The 22,274-nt window shown below is 43.2% G+C and overlaps 1 protein-coding gene across 1 annotated transcript in view; it reads right to left on the reverse strand.

Moving 5' to 3' along the window:
* Positions 1-5,293: 5,293 nt before the first annotated feature.
* chl1a (cell adhesion molecule L1-like a) overlaps positions 5,294-22,274 on the reverse strand; it is a 62,872-nt gene continuing 45,891 nt past the window's right edge. Inside the window, 6 exon segments of the mRNA XM_048240715.1 lie at positions 5,294-6,558; positions 10,101-10,173; positions 14,365-14,496; positions 15,007-15,168; positions 15,438-15,545; positions 21,773-21,811. Of these exon segments, the coding sequence (XP_048096672.1) occupies positions 6,348-6,558; positions 10,101-10,173; positions 14,365-14,496; positions 15,007-15,168; positions 15,438-15,545; positions 21,773-21,811 (725 nt within the window). The 3' untranslated portion in view covers positions 5,294-6,347.

Genomic DNA, 22,274 nt, shown 5'->3' on the forward strand with positions numbered 1-22,274 from the left:
GTCGAAGGAAATTGTGAAGCTCTCGGACAGTGGAAAATATAACAATGGATTACAGAACCCCTATAAACCTAATAAATCTAACTCTGCTTAATATGGAAAAGTTTCACTTCAATGTAATATTACTATCCATAGTAGGCTGATATAAGACTACCCACAATACAATTTATGAGAATGCCTCCCATCACCAGAGTAATTAGACCTGTTATCTCTAGGGACAGTGTATGCAGGCCCTCCTTTGCCGGTTCATTCGGGCGGTACCTAAAAAACAACTAATGATCCAAGTCTGAAAGTTGGTCGGAGGCTATAGTGCTCACCCGGACTGCTATCGTCACATGAAAATTAAACAACTTATCAAAGCTACAGAGGGTTCAGGTTGTACTAAGGTTTTAGCTGTCTAAGTCAGACTACTATTAAAATCAGCGGTCCACCACAATACAACACAATAGTCAGTTCTTCTTTAGCGTGCCACTTCAGTTCATTAACTTCTACAGCGCCGATAACTAATCCTAGCCGTTCATTGTGGCACACCGTTACCTAAAGGATATCTAAAAAAACTCAGGAAACGCTATGCAGAGCAAAGCATAACAATTATTGGGAACACTTTAAATTAACACACTCATATTCATCATTAATTATGAAACAATAAAACAGCAATAATAGTCCAAAGCAGTTCTTTATTTTATTTTTCACATGCTATATTGACATTTTCCATAACAAAAGTGGGTGGGTGAACATAAACAAAACCCTTGTATGGGTTAAGGCACATTAGGCCATCCTAATGTTTATTTGTTGTGACCTGACTGACCAAATGAAACCTAAGTAGACAAGGGCATTTTTTATTTCTATTTCTTACCATAATATCCCTTGTTAGACATTGCTGTAGAATAAAATAAAGAACTGCTTTGGACTATATGTTATTGTTGTTTTATTGTTTCACTCATTGTTCATTGTTTCACTCATACCCAGCTCAGAGGATGATGGCTACACACCTGGGGTGTGGGAGTTCTGACTGCAGAATGGCTCCTAAAACATTGTGTCAATCACATATGATTGAAAGGATTATCATCAGCCTGGGAATTAGGATCCTTACATGTGCATGTGTGTGTATGTATGCACAGTATGGCTGTGCATGTGTGTATATGTGTTTGTGGTTGTGAGCGTGAGTGTGCTTGTTTGTATGAGTGTATGTGTACATATGTGTGTGCAGTTGTTGTGTGTTTATATGTGTTTGTGTGTGTGCACTGGTTTCCTCGAGAGCGGTGGCCTCTCCGGCCAGCAGGACCTGAGTTCTTGATGAGGGTGCCACATCCTCTGCCCTGGCTGCAGCCTTGCCTAATGAACCAATCTATAAATTCTTTAAGTGCTTGGGCAGAAACACCTGTCACGTTTCTCCTTGCCGTGAACCCTTTTCTGCCTTTATTATTTATAGGCCCTTGCTGCATATGTCTGCCCACTCTCCATATGAGCTCTGTTTTTTTCACAGGTACAACAAAACAATCTTTTCTTTAAAAGCCTTATCTTCTCCAAAATCGTAGTCCTTTAGGCCAAGGTTATTCAATAATAGCTCTACTCTATTATAAACGAAGAGGTAGATGTGTCACAATTTTTCTTCCTTTTTTTGGTATGAAACAGCCTCCCCAAAAGACTGAGAAAGGTTTTTTTTTTTCTTGTTTTGTTTTCTTCAGTGCACTGTTGGTATGAGAGAAATATGTTTGTGCTAACCTAAGTATGGGTCACAGGACTGTAGCCGTGGGTCACTTACCGGCCGATTCCTCAGATACTCCCGCTAGTGCCGTAATGGAGTTTCTCGTGAAAGCAAAAATATCATCCAGGGCCAGAGCCAGAGGCAGAGATAAAGGGACTGCAGCTGGCACTTTCACCTGGACCCATCTGGTTATGGCAGGTGGAAAGGGGGGACATAGGAGCCAGACAGAGGGCATATACGCACCGTTAGCTTGGCTAGCACGGCCTCCCACCTCCGCTACCTCTCCCTCCAGAGCAATAAAAAAACAAACTCAGAGCTCTCACCGGAGACACATTTGGCCCAGGAGATGCTGTCTGGTAGAGTCCTGTGGCATAGGTTCAAATTGCATTTGGACAACAAATCTTGCGCAAGCCAATTTGTCACTTCGGTCCACAAACAACATCTGATGTCTGATTTCATTTCAGTGCAGCTTTTATTATTATTATTATTATTATTATTATTATTATCATCATTATTATTATTATTATTATCATTATTATATTCTTGTTTTTATAGTTCCAAAGTGCAATTATACTGTATATTTTAACAACTCAGGAATATTTAGTCTGAAATGAAAATAAACTTAATCAGTGTATATTTGTCTACACCACAGCGTGGAATGAATGGTTTGCACCCCCACCAGTAACATTTTGTGAAAGTGGTGGAAATATGTACCATACATTTTTATGGATGGAGTGAGGAATGAAAACGATGCATTAAGCGCGTGCCAGGGATCCGCACAAACACAGACTCTGATGGACCTCACCCTGGTTGGAGTAATCAGACCCCTCCCCCCAAAACACACACAGACACACACTAAAATAACTCAATCTCAGCACCAGTCTCTTTGCCCCACTCTGTACGCCACCAAAAGAACAATCACACAGCCCAGTAGGGGTCTGAGGCGAAATCATCAGACATCTTCCCTGGGCCAGTCTATGCATATCTCATGTTTAGGCCATTTGCACAGGACGTTTGGATACGCCAGCAGGGTCCTCGCGTCCAGACAGATTCAGACGGGCTGGGCCAGGCCGAGGGTGGGTTTGAGGTGGGGGTTGGGCATCGGGCCGACTGTGATGGAGGAGCTGCCATGGGCAGTCTGCGACTCAGATGGAGCCAGTCTGTTGATTTATTACTCACAGCGGAGCTGGTGCGGTGAAACAGTGCGTGCTCGCGGAAACTTCTGAGTGCGCTCCAAACGCCTCCGTTCAATGAGGAACCCCTCTGGAGGTGCAGTATCACCACAGGAGAGCGTGAGAGGAGAAAAATGCAGACCCCCACCCCACCCAAAAAAGAACTCAAAACAGACAAAAACACACAGCAGATCAGAAGATGGTTCAGACATGAATTGAAGGGTATTGCAAGGATTTAATTGCATCTCTATCTATTGTATCTCTATCTATCCATGTATCTCTCATTACACGCAGAGTCTGACAACTTAAAAAACAAATAAATAAATAAAAAACTTTTTGGACCTGAAGATGAGCCTGTGAGCAAAGAGTCAAACAGTTTATGAGAAAACTCCCGGCAGTTGTTGAGGCCACGGTTTGATGTCCCAAGGCTTTAGGAAGAATTATCTTTTGTTGTTGTTTAGTGGTTTTACTGCTCTGCAGTGAAAGCAATTTTAAAATGGATAAAGGCATAATCCAGCACAATGCCAGGATTATCTCTCTGAGTGACCTTTATCTCAGCAGAAGCCATTGGGTGGTTTTCAAGTACACTGCCCCAAGTATTGTCTCATTACTGCTGGATGCCTATTTAATCTTGAAGAGCTTTAGGGGTGGACGGACGGATGCATGTGTGTGTGTGTGTGAAAGAGAGAGAGAGAGAGAGAGAGAGAGAAAGAAAGTTTATGTGTGTGAAATATCAAGGCTGAAGGAGCCATATCAGATTGAGAATACCCAGAGGACAGAGATAACAGACACACCACACCAGGCACATACTGTACACTGAGTGTGATGACTTATGGGGGGGCACTGTTTCTTTTTGGTACACATGATGCCCCTTTGCCATTTTGAGCTTGTGCTTTCAAGTCTATTCAGGCAACACACACATTTTGTTCTTTTGTTTTTATTCATGAGTATACAGATGTACACATGCATGGATGTAGTTGTTCTTACTGTAAAGAACTCTCCATTTAATGATTTGGAACGCAGATGGAGTGCTGAGTTAGATCTGGTTGGTAGAGTGTGGGGATTTGTTAGTTTTGGTTGTCAATAGCAACATCAGCAGTCATGGTGACATCCATGCCACAGTCCCCTCGCCATGCCCCTGTTTTAGGCAGTGGTTACAATGACAACCTCTGACACAGAGGAGAGGTGAGCAGCCTTTGTGTGTGTGTGTGTGTGTGTGTGTGTGTGTGTGTGTGTGTGTGTCCTAGCACTCGTCTGAGCCTTGTCAATATGCAGAGGAATGCACTAGATATGAAAGAACACAATACAATGAGGGAGAATATTCAGTTTCTGAACCCCGGGCTGAAGTAAAAGAGGGTTAGAGCCAGGCTAGAGCGCATTTGGCTCATTGGTTCTCAATATATGTATGAGAACATCACAAACCCTGAGGTCCACATTGTCCATGGATAATACCCAGAGCATAAATTGTGAAATCCAAATGTGAATTATTTTTAATGAAAAAGACACCTTTATTTTGCCAGACAGAGTTCACGCTTTAGAATGTCAGGCTCAAAGACAATCATGTAGAGGCCACAAGCCGTGAGTGCACTCAGAAACAAAGCTGTAATCATTTTCAGGTGTGTAAAAACAATTTTATATCAATTTTATATCACTTCATCTTTTTCTCAGAAATTCCTGCTCATACAAATAAGTTTAGTTCAATCATACTAAAAGTGTGTAACATATTGCTGTTTATACAGTTATTCTGTTATGTTATGATACTGACCTAACCAACCTCTTAACACATGGGCAACATCTTACTGACTGAAACTATGCCATTTTTTTGTAACATATCCACACATCCGCACTGCAGTGCAAAATTAACATACCATCTAACTTTGCCCTATAAGTGAAAATCCCAAGAATTCTCTCACAAGACAGCAGGGAATGTGGGGGCAGTTAACACTTCGGATCAAAAGCTTTAGAGACGCCATGACACTCAGGCACACTGATTTCTCTCACCCTCAAGTCCCCCCAGGGAACACCAGAATGTTCCAGATACATTATGAAAATGGAAGAGATGAACTGCTTGAAAAATATTCTAACCAGAAAAGCTATGTAATTTGAAACTGCAAGAGTCAGTTTTGTCATGTCTTGTGCCTCAAGTTTAATAACATTCACTTCACATACAACATTGTAATGTAACCCTCAACATACAGTATAATCTATCTTCGCTGATTCCTCACAGCTTCCTCCAGTCTTTCTATCTTTATCGTCAAGCCTATCCAGAATATAAACGCAATATAAATGGTGCAGAATAACAATTTATTACAGCTTTATTGAACAATACATTTAACATTTGAATCACAAACTTGAGATGAAATATAATGTAGGCCTATGTGGTGATATAAAATCATATGTGACACTGTAACCCCCAAAAAAAAAAGAGAAAGACATGGGTGCACGGTGCCCCACTCATGTATATTAGATTAATGTCCTCAAAACAAATCAGATAACCACTATTCTGTCATATACCATGTTGATCCTGCAACATAACAATAATTCCATTCCAGCTTCCATTTAGCAAATTTTCATACACTATAAACATCAGCAAAAAGCTCTTTTCTGCCATTGCCAAACATTTTTAACCAATTGTCTTATAATGTTGCACACAAACATTGCATTTTTCATGGCATACTAGGAAATACTCTGTGTAACATTCTAACTGCAAAATTATCCTGAGTCCTTATTACAAAAAGATCTGAAAACATTTCAAAGGAGCATAAACGTCCGATAATAAAAATGCATAAAACTTTTCTTATATACAGTATGTACAAACAAGTGCTACTGAGGAAGCTCGTTCAGGTGTCAAAACAAACTGGCCTTATGATCCACAACAGAGACCAACTAACAATCAAATATATATGATGGGTAACAGAAACAACACGCACAGTTGAAATCGGGTGGTTAGGCCAAAAATAGACCGAGATATGTAGGCATTTTACTGAAATATTACTTCCACTGAAAAGACATTTTAAAGTTTAACCCAGCGTAATAATTTTATTGAGTTCTTCAAGTTCTTCTTGTTCTATAGCCTGGATAACCAAATGGCCTTATTTCATCAGAGGACTTCATCTGTGTGGGAACTCCGATTTGTATTGTTGTCCTCCTGCAGTTCTCCTATGTTTACAAATCAGGCTGTTAACAAACATTTTGTTCATATAATTCCTATGACAATAACAATTAGAAATAAATAAAAACTAAATATGTGTAATGACATCATGTGATTAACGACAAAAAACAGGATGACAGCCTGTCATACACACACAGGAATTCCACAAATATGCTGAACCCATTCACCAGCTTCAAGGTTGTTGGAAGACTTTATCTTTTGAAGGAGTTCCAAAACAAAATGACAACACACACTCAACAAAAAAAAAAAGATTTCTGTCAGAGTCTGCATAAGAAAGCGGGGCCACTCCAGCGGGGGCTCACGCAACGGAGGAAGAGGGTCCATTCGCCTCCGCGGAGCCCCTGCGCCTGCGTCCTGAGTACTCCCCGATAAACGAGCCGTCCTCGTTGAACTGGTCCTCCTCGTCATCGTATTCTACGCTCTCATCGCTGTCGTCTTCCCCCGTCGCCACCTCGCTGCCCCCGTCTATCGAATGCAGGCTTCCCTTCAAGGGCTTCTCCTCGTTGTCACTGTCGGAGACACATCCATAGAGCAGGGAGAGGGCTTCAGGCTAACGGCAGCAAGTTCGGTCAAGACAAACTAGTCAAAACCTCAGAGGTAAAGCATCCAAAAAATAAAAAAGGGCCCTATATGCTTGGAATGAAAGCAGTGCTTATATCCTCTTTAACACACTTTTGTTTCTGTGGGGGGAATACAACTAAACTATTTAAGAAACTTTCTAAGAGGGATAGTGTCTCCATGGGTCTATGACTACATGCAGGGCCTATGGGCTTACTGAGTGACACCAGTGTATGAGCAGGGAGAGCACTTGCAGTGCAGCAGCACGATTGGCCAAGACACAGGGAGGGGAGATGACTTCAGTACAGACATGCGAGGGTGGACAAAGCACACCAGCACAAACACACATGCAAGGAGAAGGAACACCAACACACACACACACACACACACACACACACACACACACACACACACACACACACACACACACACACACACACACACGTATAGGGCACTCCACTAATTGCTAATTGCTAAAAGACTAGAAAGCGGAGAGCAATTTTAAAGTTCCCCAGAGGCCGGCAGGAAATTGCGAGCCGCCGTTGTTTTGCGCCCGGCCAATGAGAATCCGGGAATTATAGCCTTCTGACAAACCAGCCTGTCAGTCTCGCGGGTTCCTCGGGGAACTGCACGGGGAGCAAGCGGAAATTAGATGAGCGCTGCAAACAGTCCGCGCTGACACCTCTCAGGTGTCAGAGCAAAAACAGAAGGTCACCACTAACGGAGAATTCATATGGCATATGGCTCCAAATCCAGCCCACACACAAGGCACTGGGTGTCGGCACGTACACTGATGACATATTGCTGACTCTTTTCCCAAGTACAAAATCCCCTTTTTACCAAACTGGTACTGCTTTGTGTACAACAATAAGGGCTAGTCCACACATACGAAACCGATCTTTTTTTCCTCCGTCTTCCCTGAAACCGCATCAAGAATATTTGCGTCCAAACGGATCCATCTCAACACGACTCAACACGTTACTTCATACCCCAGGCCTATAGGTGGCACTGTTTCTTTACAGAAATTGACCAAAGTTTGTGCTTTACAAACAGACAGAATAGGCTAAGGTAAGGAAACCAGAATTGTTTGTGTGGACTGATGGTAAACTGTCAACTGTAGTCAACTGTAAAACTAATAAACTTTATTTTACGGTTTGTGAAGGGTGCAGTCCCGTCCTTTATTTGGCTAACGCAGGTAGGCCTACTAATCACCTTTACTTTCTTTGGTTGTAGGATAGTCCGTGATTCACATTAGTTTTGGCTATCACCGCAATTAGGCTACTAAGCATAAAGGCTTACCCAAGTTCTAGGCTATTCTGTCGCCACATTTATAATATTGCTATAAAACCTTCGTTAGTAACAGTCAATACGTTTGCCTGCATCAAATCGCACATTTGCATTCAGTGTGCTACCATCGGCTTAACGTGAGTTCTAAGCGTCTTTGTATCGACTGAATGCATGTATATATGTTGTAAGACATGTAAAATAAATGAATGACACTGGCACTACGCACAAATTAATGTAGCCTAAACTTACACCGCACTTTCCTAATAACTTAAGTTCTCTCGCGTCACTGACAGTAGCTAGAATGCATTAAAAAACACCGGGAAAAAACAGTGTTCAGTCCACCAAGTCATAAGCTATCGGCTCGCGCCTTTCAGTTGTGATATTTATCTTACGGAGTGTAATCGTAGGTAATGTCCTGTATGAAATACTATAAGTGCAAGTCCAGGGCAGCTGAGGTGTGGCGATAACATCATAGATACGCAAGCAGGATGTGCGGTTTCGCTGTCTAAACGAATTCAAACGGGTTACGGTTTCAGATTTCTCCACTCTGGGACCAGGTTTCAGAAAGTGCGCGGTTTGAACAGATGCGTTTACAGGATTCGTTTGGGCCTTCGGCCAAGACGAAACAAAACCTCTGCGTTTAACCTAAAAAGCGACTCTGTGTGGACAGGCCCTAATTCATAACTCCATACTTTTCCTGATTTCCCAGAACTGTGCAGGCACCCTGAATAGTTCCAGTGCAGTGAGATCACCTTCTTTATCCTATCATCTTTATTATCATGATACTGTAGCTCACAAAAAAGCTATCGTTTACTTGATAGTGCTCTATTACCTGAAACCCTTACATCCAATGATGTGATGATGTGTAAGTGAGCGTAATTAATGCAGCCCTATGTGGAGCTTGTGTGTGATATAAAGACGGGAAATGAGTTCTGCTGGGAGCACTGTTCATTCCCAGTGCCAAGACCAGTGTGGGATTTTCAGCTGCACAGCACATTTCTCCAGTGCCTTCTTCAGCTGAGGATCAAACTGAAGGTGTGTGTGTGTGTGTGTATGTGTATGTGTATGTATGTATGTCTCTGTGTGTATGAGTGTGCATGTGCGTGTGTGCGCGTGTGCATGTGTGAGCGAGTGAGAGAGTGAGTGTATGTGTGTGTGTGTGTGTGTGTGTGTGTGCGTGTGTGTGAGGTTGAGGGGAGGGGGGGCCTCTGTGATGAGGGGGTTTGTTTCCTAATCTCCCCCATGTAGCAGGAATCATTAAGTCTTCATATGCAGGAGCAGGGCAATTCTCAAAGCCTCCGGGACCCGCTGGTATAAACCACATCTGGTGCCTGAGTTCCCTTATCTCATCTCGTGTCCAAACAGATGTTTAAGCCCGTCTGCAGACGAGGGCTCCCATAAGCGGGCGGGTGGGCGTGCGAGCGAGCGAGCGAACGAGCGAGTGAAATAGCGCAACAGAACAGCAGTCTCGGAGCTGCCGCTGCTACTGCCGCCGCTGCAGTGATTTCCCAGCTCATGAGGGAGTGATCGGCTCTTCTCGGAGTAATGAGATGGAAACATATTACTGACCTGGGGTGCACCCGACGATGCTGCTGCACCAAATGTCTCTGACACCCCCAAGCACCACTCCCCCCTTCTGCACTGCTTGCTAGTGAGCAGTTGTCACATCTTTAATTCACATTCAAAGCAAACGCTCTGAAACTATGCCCCTTTTGGTTGTTCTAGCCAGAAAAAAGGTGCTACTATGACCACATACACAGATACACACACACAAACACACACACACACACAAACATGTGGTCACATTTCACTGCAAAGCCTACAGCTCACAAACACATTTATGCTGACATAAGGTATACTCTCACGACACACACACACATTGGGGGGGGGTACTACAAGAGCAGTAGGGGTCAGAGCAGAGTCGATGCCTGCTACCTACACTGCAGGGAAATGACTTAGTCCATTAGCTCTCCTGAGCTCTGCTGTGTGTGACGTTCCCCATAACACACATTCATGTACGGCTTGCTTTCAAGGGCGAGAGAGATTGGAGGGAGAAAATGGAAAATGCACATGTTGAATTAAGAGCACAGAGTGACAGAGAGCCACAGCATTGTGTCAGGGCCGTGTGTGTGTGTGAGTGTGTGTGTGTGTGTGTGAGTGTGAGTGTGTGTGAGTGTGTGTGTGTGCGGGCGGAGGAGCAGCGCACCTGTATTCACAGAAGGTCCCCTCGTCTGGGCCCTTGGACTCCTCATCTGCAGGAAGGTCTTCTTTCTCCTTAACTGGGGAGAGAAGGACGGTGAAAAAGAGGGTTATCCTTTATTTGTACAATCAGCAAGGCCATCTCAATACTGCAGAGGAGAGGAGGAGAGGAGAGGAATAGAGGAGGAAAAGAGTTATCTGAATAACAGAGAGGAGGAGAGGAGAAACAATAGTGTTATTTCAAACCAGGAGAGGAACGGAAAAGGGGGGACAGGAAGAGGAGAGGAGAGGAGAAACAACAGTGTTCTCAACACTTGACCCATCTGTAAACTGAGAGGGCATCTACATTCGGCCAATCATTGTGGTCTCATACCTATGACAGCAACACTACTATTCACTGTCCTGTTCTAGTCACAAAGCAAGCCTGAGGGAAAGAGAGGAGCTCCGGCGTTTCCATGAGTTGGACTGACAACGACTTGCGTGAGTGGGAGGGCATTTGCGTGTGTGGATGGCACCGCAGCTAAACTGCTGGTTGACCCCGAGTTGACCTCTGGTGAGAGAGCCTGCCCTTGGCAGCCTCACGAACGTGGGGGCGGTCTCTCTCACTAAACAGCAATTATCACTAACACTGAGCTGAGACACTGAGACACATAATTTAGTACCTGAATATTCACAGAGCCCACACCACCTCACACTAGGGCTGGGCGATATGGCTGAAAACTGTATCACGATATAAGTATTTCATATCAGTCGATATCGATAATTATTGATTTTTTTTAATCTATTTTAGATAAGGACCAGAAGGGGGAAAAACAATTAACCAATTCCTCTGATTCTAATCACCTCAGTTATCAATCAAAGCAAACAGGGAAAAGAAATAGCAACACAATCATGAAAAACACTCAAATAAATAAATGTGCACATACGTCTAAATGAAAAGCAGTACTGGTTGAAGCCTGGAAATATTGTAAACAAAGTAGCTTAATTTGCTAGTTTATCATCGTCTACTGGTGCTGTTCAGTTTGCCCACGTGTGTTTAAGTTTCAAATGAATACTTTTTCTCCTTGGGACAGGCCCGTTTGAGTCTTGGAAAATACTTTTCCATTTGCATTGGCATTGAGATGATTAGAACTTAGCAGTCAATTTGAATGCAACAGTTTTGAACAAATTTGTGCAGCGTACTAATGATGCTAACCGGATTTAATAGCAATTTAGCAGTCGTCTTGCACGATTGTGAATGTTTCATGTGCATGCTGAGAAGGGATGCGCCTGTTGAGAGGGAGAGAGAGAGTGCGCAAGGGGCAAGGACTCATTGAGAGTCTGTGTTGAGGTAGGCCTACTTCTATCGCCTAGGCTACTCTGGTCGAGTTGCACATAGCTACAATGCAAGATATATTTAGCCTATTATTTATGGACAACGTAAGGCCGGAGGTGTGTGTTGCTTTTAATTATCGAATGTTCTATCGAACGTATTTTTTATTGATATCGATTACATGTCTATTGCGATACATATCGCTATCGTTTTATCGCCCAGCCCTACCTCACACACACACACACTGACAGATATTCTCACACACACACACACACTGACAGATATTCACACACACACACACACACACACACACACACACACACACACACACACACACACACACACACATACAGTAGAGAGACACACACACACACAAACACACACATACACACACACAGATATTCACACACACACACACACACACATACAGTAGAGAGACACACACACACACAAACACACACATACACTTGCTCAGTAAGCCCATAGAGCTGTCCGTCAGTCCAGATCAATTTCACGTTTATCCTCACAGAAGTGCTTCCACTCCCCAACGGGTGCTTGGAGTGGTCAGTCCCGGGGGAGGCCTAGTCTAGTGGGCGGATTTCAAGGATATTGATTGGATATTAGATAAGCTGCCCGGTGCTCAAACACTTGAACTGTGAAGGTGCCTGATCCTCAACGCCACGACTGTGATTCAGAAACGCTAGCTGTATAAAACCCCAAACCTTTTTTTTCTTAAATAGTAACCAACAGACCTCGTTTCAGATAGCTATGAATTATGAAACAACTGAATATCCTCATGTTTAATCCAGAAATGCACACTGCATGATGAAACAGGAGGCCGAGGAGAAGCACCTCAGCTGTAGCAGCTCAGGGTGGCAGCGAGGGTGAAAGTCATGCTGCTGCACTTAGTTAAGAATTCACAGGTTCATGGCCTGGTCATGCTTCTCACTGCAGCGGTGGGGCTGGCTGCGTGCTAGAAGGTGACAGCAGGCCCTCCATTGAGTTCATCATCACCATAGCCTCAGCATTTCTGCGCTTAGCCGAGGTGCTAAGGAAAATGCTAAAAAGGGTGACAGCATGACAGTCAAGGGACATCTCAAGGCCAAGACAGAAAGGGGAAATGTGGTGCGTCATTGTATATGCAACACAAAAGACATGATGAACTGGTGGCAATGGTAATCCTTTAGAATACATCCAGATACGGCATGTGCAACTCAAAGCACATGTTCTAGTGTTCTGGTGGCAATACATATTAGCTGCAGTAGATTGGAATTTGCCCAGATGTCGAGCTTCACTTTCATAGTATTATAGGCCACTGGTTCAAAGCAAACTCATTCAGCGTGGGAGTAAACAAAAATTGCTGCTTTAAATAAGTATCAAACATCCACCATGAAACATATAACACTCTACAAACAATTTAGTGATCATTTGTGGAATCTCAACTTTAAGTTGCAAGGGTCTTAAGTGAAAATTCACAAAATACACCAAAAAATAATACTGTTGCCTGAGCAAGCACATAAAGTGCAGAATACTCTGTCACAACTGCATATTAATTGACTCCACTTCAAACATTTGGAATAGTGCGGTGTTTGTTTTGCCAAACATCCTCGGAGTGCACCTGATTAAAAAGTAAAGAGTTTCAAATGAGACAAAAGAGGAGAGTGTTGAAAAGCCAGTGACGGCTGCAAGTGAAAGGCAGAGCTGATGAAATATTCAGCATTTTACATCAACGGCAGGCAGGCAGAGGAAGAGAGAGAGGGAGGGAGGGATGGGGATAGAGAGAGAGGTGGAGACAGTGGGGGTAGGGAGAGAGAGAAAGGAAGAGGGGTGGAGGGATGGGGGAGAGAGAGAGAGAGAAAGAGAGATGGAGGGAGGGATGGGGGAGAGAGAGAGAGAAAGAGAGATGGAGGGAGGCAGGCGACCGGCCCATCTACAGTATGTGCGCCCAGGATGAAAACACAAAAGGCCCAGGAAAAGCTGCAGGCAGGCATGCAGGTGAAGACAGGAGAACAAAGGCAACTGATCTCAGCCTGTCTGTTTGACACGTGTGGTAATAAGCACTGCGGGTGCAAACATCGGTACCAGGGACCAGGGGTGAGGAGAACAGGAGCAAAACTGCGACAGAAAGTACAGCTCTCTCTCACACATACACACTCTCTTTCTCTCTCTCTCTCTCTCACATACACACTCTCTCTCTCTCTCTTTCTCTCTCTCTCTCTCACACATACACACTCTCTTCCCTCTCTTTCTCTCTCTCTCTCTCACACATACACACACTCTCTTCCCCTCTCTTTCTCTCTCTCTCTCTCACACACATACACACTCTCTTTCCTCTCTCTCTCTCTCTCTCTCTCACATACACACTCTTCCTCTCCCTTCTCTTTCTCTCTCTCTCTCTCTCTCACATATATTCCCTCTCTGCGCATCTCTCTCTCTCACTCTCTCTTCCCTCTCTTTCTCTCTCTCTCTCACACATACACACACTCTCTTCCCCTCTCTTTCTCTCTCTCTCTCTCTCACACATACACACACTCTCTTCCCCTCTCTTTCTCTCTCTCTCTCTCTCATACATACACACTCTCTTCCCCTCTCTTTCTCTCTCTCTCTCACACACACACTCTCTTCCCTCTCTTTCTCTCTCTCTCACATACACACTCTCTTCCCCTCTCTTTCTCTCTCTCTCTCTCTCTCTCACACATACACACACTCTCTTCCCCTCTCTTTCTCTCTCTCTCTCTCACACATACACAGTCTCTTCCCCTCTCTTTCTCTCTCTCTCTCTCACACATACACACACTCTCTTCAATCAGTGTGACCTTCACGATTACAATCACCAGCGCAATGGCACAGCACAGCACAGCACAGCGTACCTGCACAGCACAGCACAGCACAGCACAGCACAGCACAGCACAGCACAGCGTACCTGCACAGCACAGCACAGCACAGCACAGCAGCGTACCTGCATACTTCCCTCCGCGGTTCTTGGACACGAAGCAGCCGATCAGTGCAGCCAGGGTGGCCAGAGGCAGAACACACATGAGGCCCACAAACCAGCCTCTGGAGGAGACCCCCGCGTCCTGCCGGTCGGCATCTGAGGACGGAGACAGAGGAGGACGAGGAGGAGATGATGATAAAGATGATGAAGAAGATGAAGAAACAGAAGAGGAAGAAAAATTATAAGGAAAACATGAAACAACAACTCAATGCTTTTTTCCCTACTTGACCTTCCAACGTCTGACTATAATCTCATTGTGGGCATCCTGATTCATAAGTGGAGTTGGACATGAGTCAACGCATCTATTGACTGGACATTGTTTTGTTAAGCAGCACGAGAACCGTTTGTGTGCTGTTGGAACCATAGAGACGCTGGTTCAAGAGGCACTTGCTAGCGGCGTTGTGGCTCTTTGGAGAAAATTGCTTTTGATTGCAGGGCACCGTGGCTGTGCACAGAGGGTATTCTGCTTGGCAACCGAAAGCATGAATAACTGTTTAATGTGTTAAGCGTACAAAGGGTTAAATAGCAACTGACTTGCTGTAGAACAACACTAGAAATAACCAAGGGCCCCCCAGGACGATGCCACGAGAGAGAAATCGCTCTCACCTTTCTCGCTGGTGTGGATAACGTCCTCGAAAATTACGGCGCTATCGAGGCGGCGGCTGGCCAGGACGCGCACCGTGTACACGCTCCCGGGAGCCAGGCCGTCAATGAGGTGGAAAGCCTTAGATGCGCTCACCGCCTCTGGGGTCCTCCAGGTGCCCTCACCTGAGAGCGGACCGGTGGGGTGAGGTGAGGTGGGTGGGTTGGGGTTTTGGGGGTGTGAGTAGCCAGGAGCAGAGGGGATGGAGATAGGATGGGGGGGTTTGTGTGTGGGTGAAGGTATGATAACAGAGGAAAGTTCAGCAGAAAAAAAGACAGATAAAACCCTCACACCAAGAATAGCAAAACAGAAATAAGAGAATTAAAAAGAACAGCAGGAGGAGTATAGGGTTCAGCATTTGTAAGCGAGAACTGAGAGTGGCAGAAAGGCTTACGGTGATTCATATACGCAACATAAAGCTCGGAGTCCTTCTGCTCTCCCGGCACAGTCCAGCTGATTTTTGCATACGTGTCACTTACAAAGTAGCTCACATTCAACAACGCTGACGTGAAAATGGAGAAAGTCGAACATGGTAGAAAACAAAACACAAGAGAGAAGAGGAAGATAATGGTTAGTTGGATAGTAGGGGTGGGCGATATATATCGTCTGCGATAATATCGTGATAGTTGTTTTAACGATGTGCAAATTTACATTATCGAGTATTTAAATTAGGCCTACTTATGGGGAAAAAACACTCGAAATCACGCATTAAAACCCCATACATTCACTAAATACAGGAGGTGTATGCGAGAGAAGCCCTTGTTGCAGCAGAGCAAGTGTCACATGATAAGCTAGTGGGTCCACCTTGTCACACGCAGGCCTAATGTTTATTTTGTGTAGCGACCGAGACATAGGCCTACTTGGGATTTTGTGCAGCTACTTCTGTTCTGTTCACGTAGCATTGATGAGACAGTCACATTTTTTCCTACATGGTATTATATGGAGAGAAAACATTAGCCTTTGAGTATTTTAGTAGTCAGTTGTAAACAAAGAACTTCTCATGTAACCCTTTTGTAAATGGACTAAAGTTAAGCTCTAAATATCTACGTATCGATTATGCTAACCGTTAGCATCTCTATGGGATTTCTCATATACATTAGCCATAAGCTAACGCATTAGTTTCTATTCTGTAACTTGGAATGCAAGCCTACATGATTTCTCTTAAACAAAACATCGAAGGAAAGATGTACTCTGTTGGTCTGCTTAGTTTTACAGTGAATCCTAAGTAGGCTAAAGGTTTTTGAAAGGAACTTCAGCTTCAGACTTTCTCTTGGGAAACTGTTAGGCCTATTCATCTTCTCTAATGTAGCTGGCTAGACCATGTCATTGCCACACACACAAGTGGGGGCAAAATTGGAAATGTGTCATAGAGTGACAATTGCACGGTTAGGTTATTGGTTATTATTGTATTGATGATATTCATAAATAATGAGCTGTAAAGTAACTTCTACAAAAATGTTTTTAAAGGATATCGACTAATTATCGTTATCGTCAAAATCACAAAAAATAATCGAGATATTATTTTTTGTCCATATCGCCCACCCCTATTGGATAGCTTAGTTGTGGCACAAGAGAACCAATTTCCCAAGAACCCAAAGAAAAGAATATCCGTGCATGTACTGTGCTATGTTGGAGACAACAATATTGTCTTCACTATAGTTTTAACATCTGCCACACAGCTAATATAAGGACTGAAATGATACTTCCTCGAACACTGGTTTGTAATACAAGGGGGCAATGTAGAGGCAATTGCAGGCAATTATGTTAAGACAGTGATGGAATTAAGCACAACAAGCACGTTACCCATCAGGGGAGGAGGAGACTTTTTCTAAGGAGGAAGACTCATCAGCAGAGCATAGACTCATCATGGGACAGGATCAATACTGACAATCATAATGGCCTGACTGACAGCACAAATCCTCTAACCCCCATCCCCTTAGGAGGAGGAAATACAGAACTATATTACTTCAGTTCACCTTATCACAACACGCTTTTAAAACACTGAATATCCTGTTACAGCATACTGTACATTCAATAAATTGGCGAGGTATCGATTTCAGTGGGAGACCGCGTTGAGGAAAGTGCAGAAACATCTTAAGAGCCGAACACATAAACCCAGAGGTCATTGAGGATATATGCCTAAAGCAGGTAGGGATGTATATTACTGTAACATAGAAAATTACAGAGCTGGAAAAGGAGGAAAATAATGTTTGAACTGAAGGAGGGAGAGAGAGAGAGAGGAGGAAGAAGAGAGACCTAAACCCCATATTCTTGTTAGAGTGGATCACAAGCTCTCAACAGCCATGTCGACAAACAGGAGAAAATGTATTCCTAATCATGCATGCTGTCAAGAGGTAGAAGAAAGGAACATTGTCAGGGATGCAAGGACACGCGTCAACAAAGGCAAGGTCAGGGGAAGAATGGCTGCGTGGGCCCTTTGGTATTCCCATTTGCATTTGAAGAAGAAAAAAAGGATGGCATCTTTGTGACTTTGGGAGTTTTTATACAGGTGGAAGGTGGGCATACGGGTGGTGGAAGATTCCTAATAGGATTGCCTCAATATCTTTCCTCTACACACATATACACGCGCACACACACACACACACACACACACACACACACACACCCTGTTAGAGGCACTCTCTTTGTGTTTACTTTAGTCTTTAGAAGATTTTCATTTCATTCTCATTTCTTGAAATACACACAATTGTATTTTAGAAAGCTCACCTTACTAATTTCATTTGACTTGTTTTTATTTTATTTTACTCAACTGAAGTGCAAAATTGACAGTGTATTTGTTTTCAAAGGGACACCAAAGAAAATTAGAAACACTCCCAAAAAGTCGGTTGAAATCCATTTTCCTCCACTGAAGATTCTTCACAACATAAATAAATAGACTACCAAATTAAGCATTCTAGTATATGCCTTGCCCAATGTGAACTCTCGAACTACCTGCTCTGAATTTGCTATAGCAAAGAGGCCAGACAGGGCATAGCATCTGGACAATGCCCTGACATGCCCTGAAGCAGAACAGCTGCATATCTAGTGTATCATTCACAGGTGTGAACAACACCATAACACCATATAGGCAGAGAACAGAAGGGGGGAACGACCCTGCACTCTTAAAGGCTCAATAAATCAATTTTTTAATCAATATTTTATTTGCTGCCGCTGTCCAAAGCATGCACTTTGAGTCGGTGGTTGATGTGTGAGGTTTAAGACCCCCTTAGGAGGTGATACAGGAGGAAGAGGGATGCTGATGGAGCCTGGGACGAGTGACGCAGAGGGAGATTTAGTCCAGACGCCTCATCTGAAATGGGTCACAAGGTCACAGGTAAGGCACTTCTAGGGTGTTTGTTCTAGTTCATCATTTATAATCACATGATTAATGTGACTGAATGTTGAATGCAGAGGTCAGCAATGTCACGTGACTGAAATGGGGAAAGTGAACCCTAGCACCCGTACTGTATCTACACATCTGCAGAAAGAAACTTTGTAAGTTTAAAGGTTGTATCAGCGATAGCGGGGATACGTCACTTCTGTTGATGTTCAAACAAAACAGAGAGCTGGTTCGCTACTCCCTCCCCCTCCCTCCCGTGCAATTAAAACTCTCCTAAACGCGCATCCCGTCGGTTATTGGTTGAAACACTTTATTTTGCTTTTGAGTGGGTTGCCAACCCTTGTTGTTTTTTGTGTACAGATCTCGGAGCTTAGGGGTGCCTACAGAGACGCGTTTCTTTGACGGCCTGCTTATGGGGCAGACAGCTAGTGGATCGTTAGGAAAGATTAGATGAATGTGATAATTTATGTTTGGGCCTTTTTTGGGCCTGAAATCACTGATACAACCTTTAATGCCAACTGTCTCCTCACAAGCGTGTAGGCTTAGTAAAGCCGTAAGCATGCCCCTACACATTCTCCTCGTTAACAGAGACATTTTGAGGAAAGGAAACTGCTATAAAAATGACAATTTCAGGCACACTGACACTTACTATAACTGTTAAACCTTACAGTACTAAAAACACTGCCACTGACAATTTACAGTTTGTGCCACCATGACAGTTGGGAGGTGCACAGGAGGTTGGTGTGCACTTAAGAAAAAAACACTCAGCCTAGTTCCTGATAATAATATGACAGCACTGTAGACAGCCGTGTCTGTGTGGTCTGTGAAATTTTGCACATTGCACCCCATTTGTTGAGTTGAGTCAATGCCAGAAAGCACCAAACTAAATAAATAAATTATGGCAGCAAGCAGCAATTAACAGGGTCAAAAAAGTATGGTTGCAGTCGCAACCAGCCAGTAGCAATCACAATCAATGTTGGATTTACAAGTGGCATGTGTGCTGTGAGCTAATACATCAAATGTACTTATAGCAGTGGCCCCTTGAGGCCGATTTATTTCATATTTGGTACATACAGTACAGTAGGTTCAATATGCCATTATTAATGAGCCTGTGAAATTTAATGAGGATCGGTCATTTACACTGTAAGATATTTACTGCCAAAATTTGATGGACTCTTTTGGTAATTTTGAGGAGCAAGCCAATTGGCACTTCTGCAAATGTAGCAAATGTGAGATATTAGCTCAGAATTTCACTAAATTTGGTGTGCATCCACAGAATGTTGTGGTGATTTTGCACCATGTTTAGTAAAGATTGGGCCTACATATCCAAATATATTAGCAATAGAATCACTACATTACCATGCCCTGAAATGTTATTGATGTCTAACCTTGTAAAGGAGCCACTTGGACTCCTACTCAAATTATATATTTTTTTCATGGCTGAGAAAGGAGAGTTAAGCTGCTCCAGATGGTGGCCATGTGCAAATTGTCTGACAGGTTGATAGCAGGGACTAGTCTTTAATGTACATAGACAGTAGAAGGTAACTCAGGGAACAGACTATCTGGCCACATCAGTGAGAAATCATTTGTATGAGGCCAAACCAATCAAAGGCAGATGCATGTTCTGTATGCTGAAGAGCGCAGCACAAAAAGTGGTTTGGCTTGTCCGCAGACATCCCACACTGTGTCTCATCATTTTACATTGAATGCACTAAACCAGCAGCTGTTCACATAATTAATGCATATCACCGTATCACAATAACTCTAACCATAATTTGCAATACTTGAAACTGGAAAAAAAATCATCTGTGGAAGCAGAACTGAATGAAATCATGAAACAGCCTACCAACAGAAAAGGAAACAAATTTTAAGCAATCAGGGTATCGGAACTCCCCCTATTACCGTCGGGCCCCTATTTCCGCCGTCTTGCGTGTATGTGTCACTTAATATCCATTTCTATACAAACGACGCTCCAGACGGCGGATTCCTAAAGAAACGCAAGCACCCACACCATAGGTGTATCTAAATAAAAAAATATGTACCAAAAATTACATTTTACGGTGACTCGAAGAGCTGTAAACAGTGTTGTTTAGCAAATGTTATTTTGAAGTGTTAAAAAACATCGTTGTTTTAGAATTTCCGAACAAAAGTGGTGATAATTGGGGGTGTTATGATATATATTCAAACTGATGAGGTGACGTCAAACAGTGATATTAAAGGGGCCTTATTCTACACCCACTAAATGACTCTACACCTACTCAATGTCCTCTGCGGCTATAACAAAAAACGTAAGTACTGCTGCAGCTACACAAAGGGAAGTGGCTGAGTGAACAAAAGATGGCAAGACTTCAAAAGGTGAACTAACAACTTGGCACAAATTAACAAAAATTGTTCCTGTCCATACTCTTTCTATCGCTTCTGGATATAATGTACCTTTGCACACATCAAACACAAAATTGACTGTAAATTACTAGACCTTTAACTCTCAGTCAAATGTCACATTCTCTGACTTTTTCCTGAATTTCACTGAAAAGCTGAAAGGAGGGAAAAAGATTGTCTTTCTGCAGAACAGACAAAAATAGGTTACACCTGGCAGACAGGCAGAATTCCACTGCACAACATACATTCTTCTGTAGTTTTCAAATAAATAATGGAATAGCTAATCAGCTGTTCAGTGTGCATCTCCCTCATGTTTTCCCCCCAAACTCTCAGCTTCCCCATGATCCTCCTATGGGTGCAGTTGTAGGAAAGTGCAACTTTCATGTCATTGTGTGCTCCCGGAGTACTGGATATACAAAGTTATGACATACTGTAACGCCTAAAACAGGTGCTAATTTGTTAGTATATCTGCCCCTCAGTTTTCTAGAGTTCCATTTCTTCAGTATTCTTCCAATGCCTAAACAAAGGACTAAACATTTAGTTTTGCATGATCCAACTTACCTTATGATTTGTTGTTCATGTGCTAGAAAAGCAAGACCATTTGACTACACATACTGTAACCAATACTTGATACGAGGACCCTCTCGAAAATGAGATGCCACATCTCAAGAGGCATTCCTCTTTAAATAAATAATAATAATAATAATAATACTGTTTGCACAGCTCTACAACAACTACCACTACAGTTAGAAGCAGTGGTATTTCAACCACTGAAACTTTACAACTACCACCATTACAGTGCTGTTCTACAACAACTAGTCTACTGTTAGCACAAGTGGCATTCAAACCACTAGAATGACATACACATACATACTGTTGCATATGGCACTAGCTCTACTAGAATTAGCACTGTTCCTATCACACAGTTCCTTAAGGAACTGTCTTCAAGGAAGCCAGTTGCTTTATTATCACCTACTGTACTGCAGTAGTATAAATAGTTCTATACATACTCATCCCTGTGGGGATGCCAGCTGCTACTGGTGTGATGCCTTCAGAGAGAGGGAGGAAAGACAGTCAGAAGACAAGCCTTGCGCTGTACAGCAGTTTCAAACACATGCACGGTGACAGAACTCACTCGACTCAAAAACAACCACAAACAGAAGAAAAAAACTCATTGCCACATCTCAACATTCTATTCCAGATATGAATGTCTGTGTACAGTATACTGTATGTGCATGCTGTATATGAATGTGCTCTAAAATAGGACGGCACCACTCCATACCCCCAAAACATATTCCCCTGATGGATTCAGATATCTTCTACAACACCCAGAGTACTTCACAAAACAGACTATTTACCCCATAGACTCTATATACAGTCTATGACTTACCCAGCATTCTTAGAAAGTGCTAGATAAAAAAACACCCCGGTTGAGGAAAAAACAATAACCTTCAAGAAGTTTGATGGCGCTTGAATGTCACTTGAGTCACATTGCAGAGACGATTACATGTA

The sequence above is a fragment of the Alosa alosa genome, chromosome 4 (genome assembly GCF_017589495.1).
Source record: "Alosa alosa isolate M-15738 ecotype Scorff River chromosome 4, AALO_Geno_1.1, whole genome shotgun sequence".
In the NCBI taxonomy this organism is placed as follows: domain Eukaryota; kingdom Metazoa; phylum Chordata; class Actinopteri; order Clupeiformes; family Clupeidae; genus Alosa; species Alosa alosa.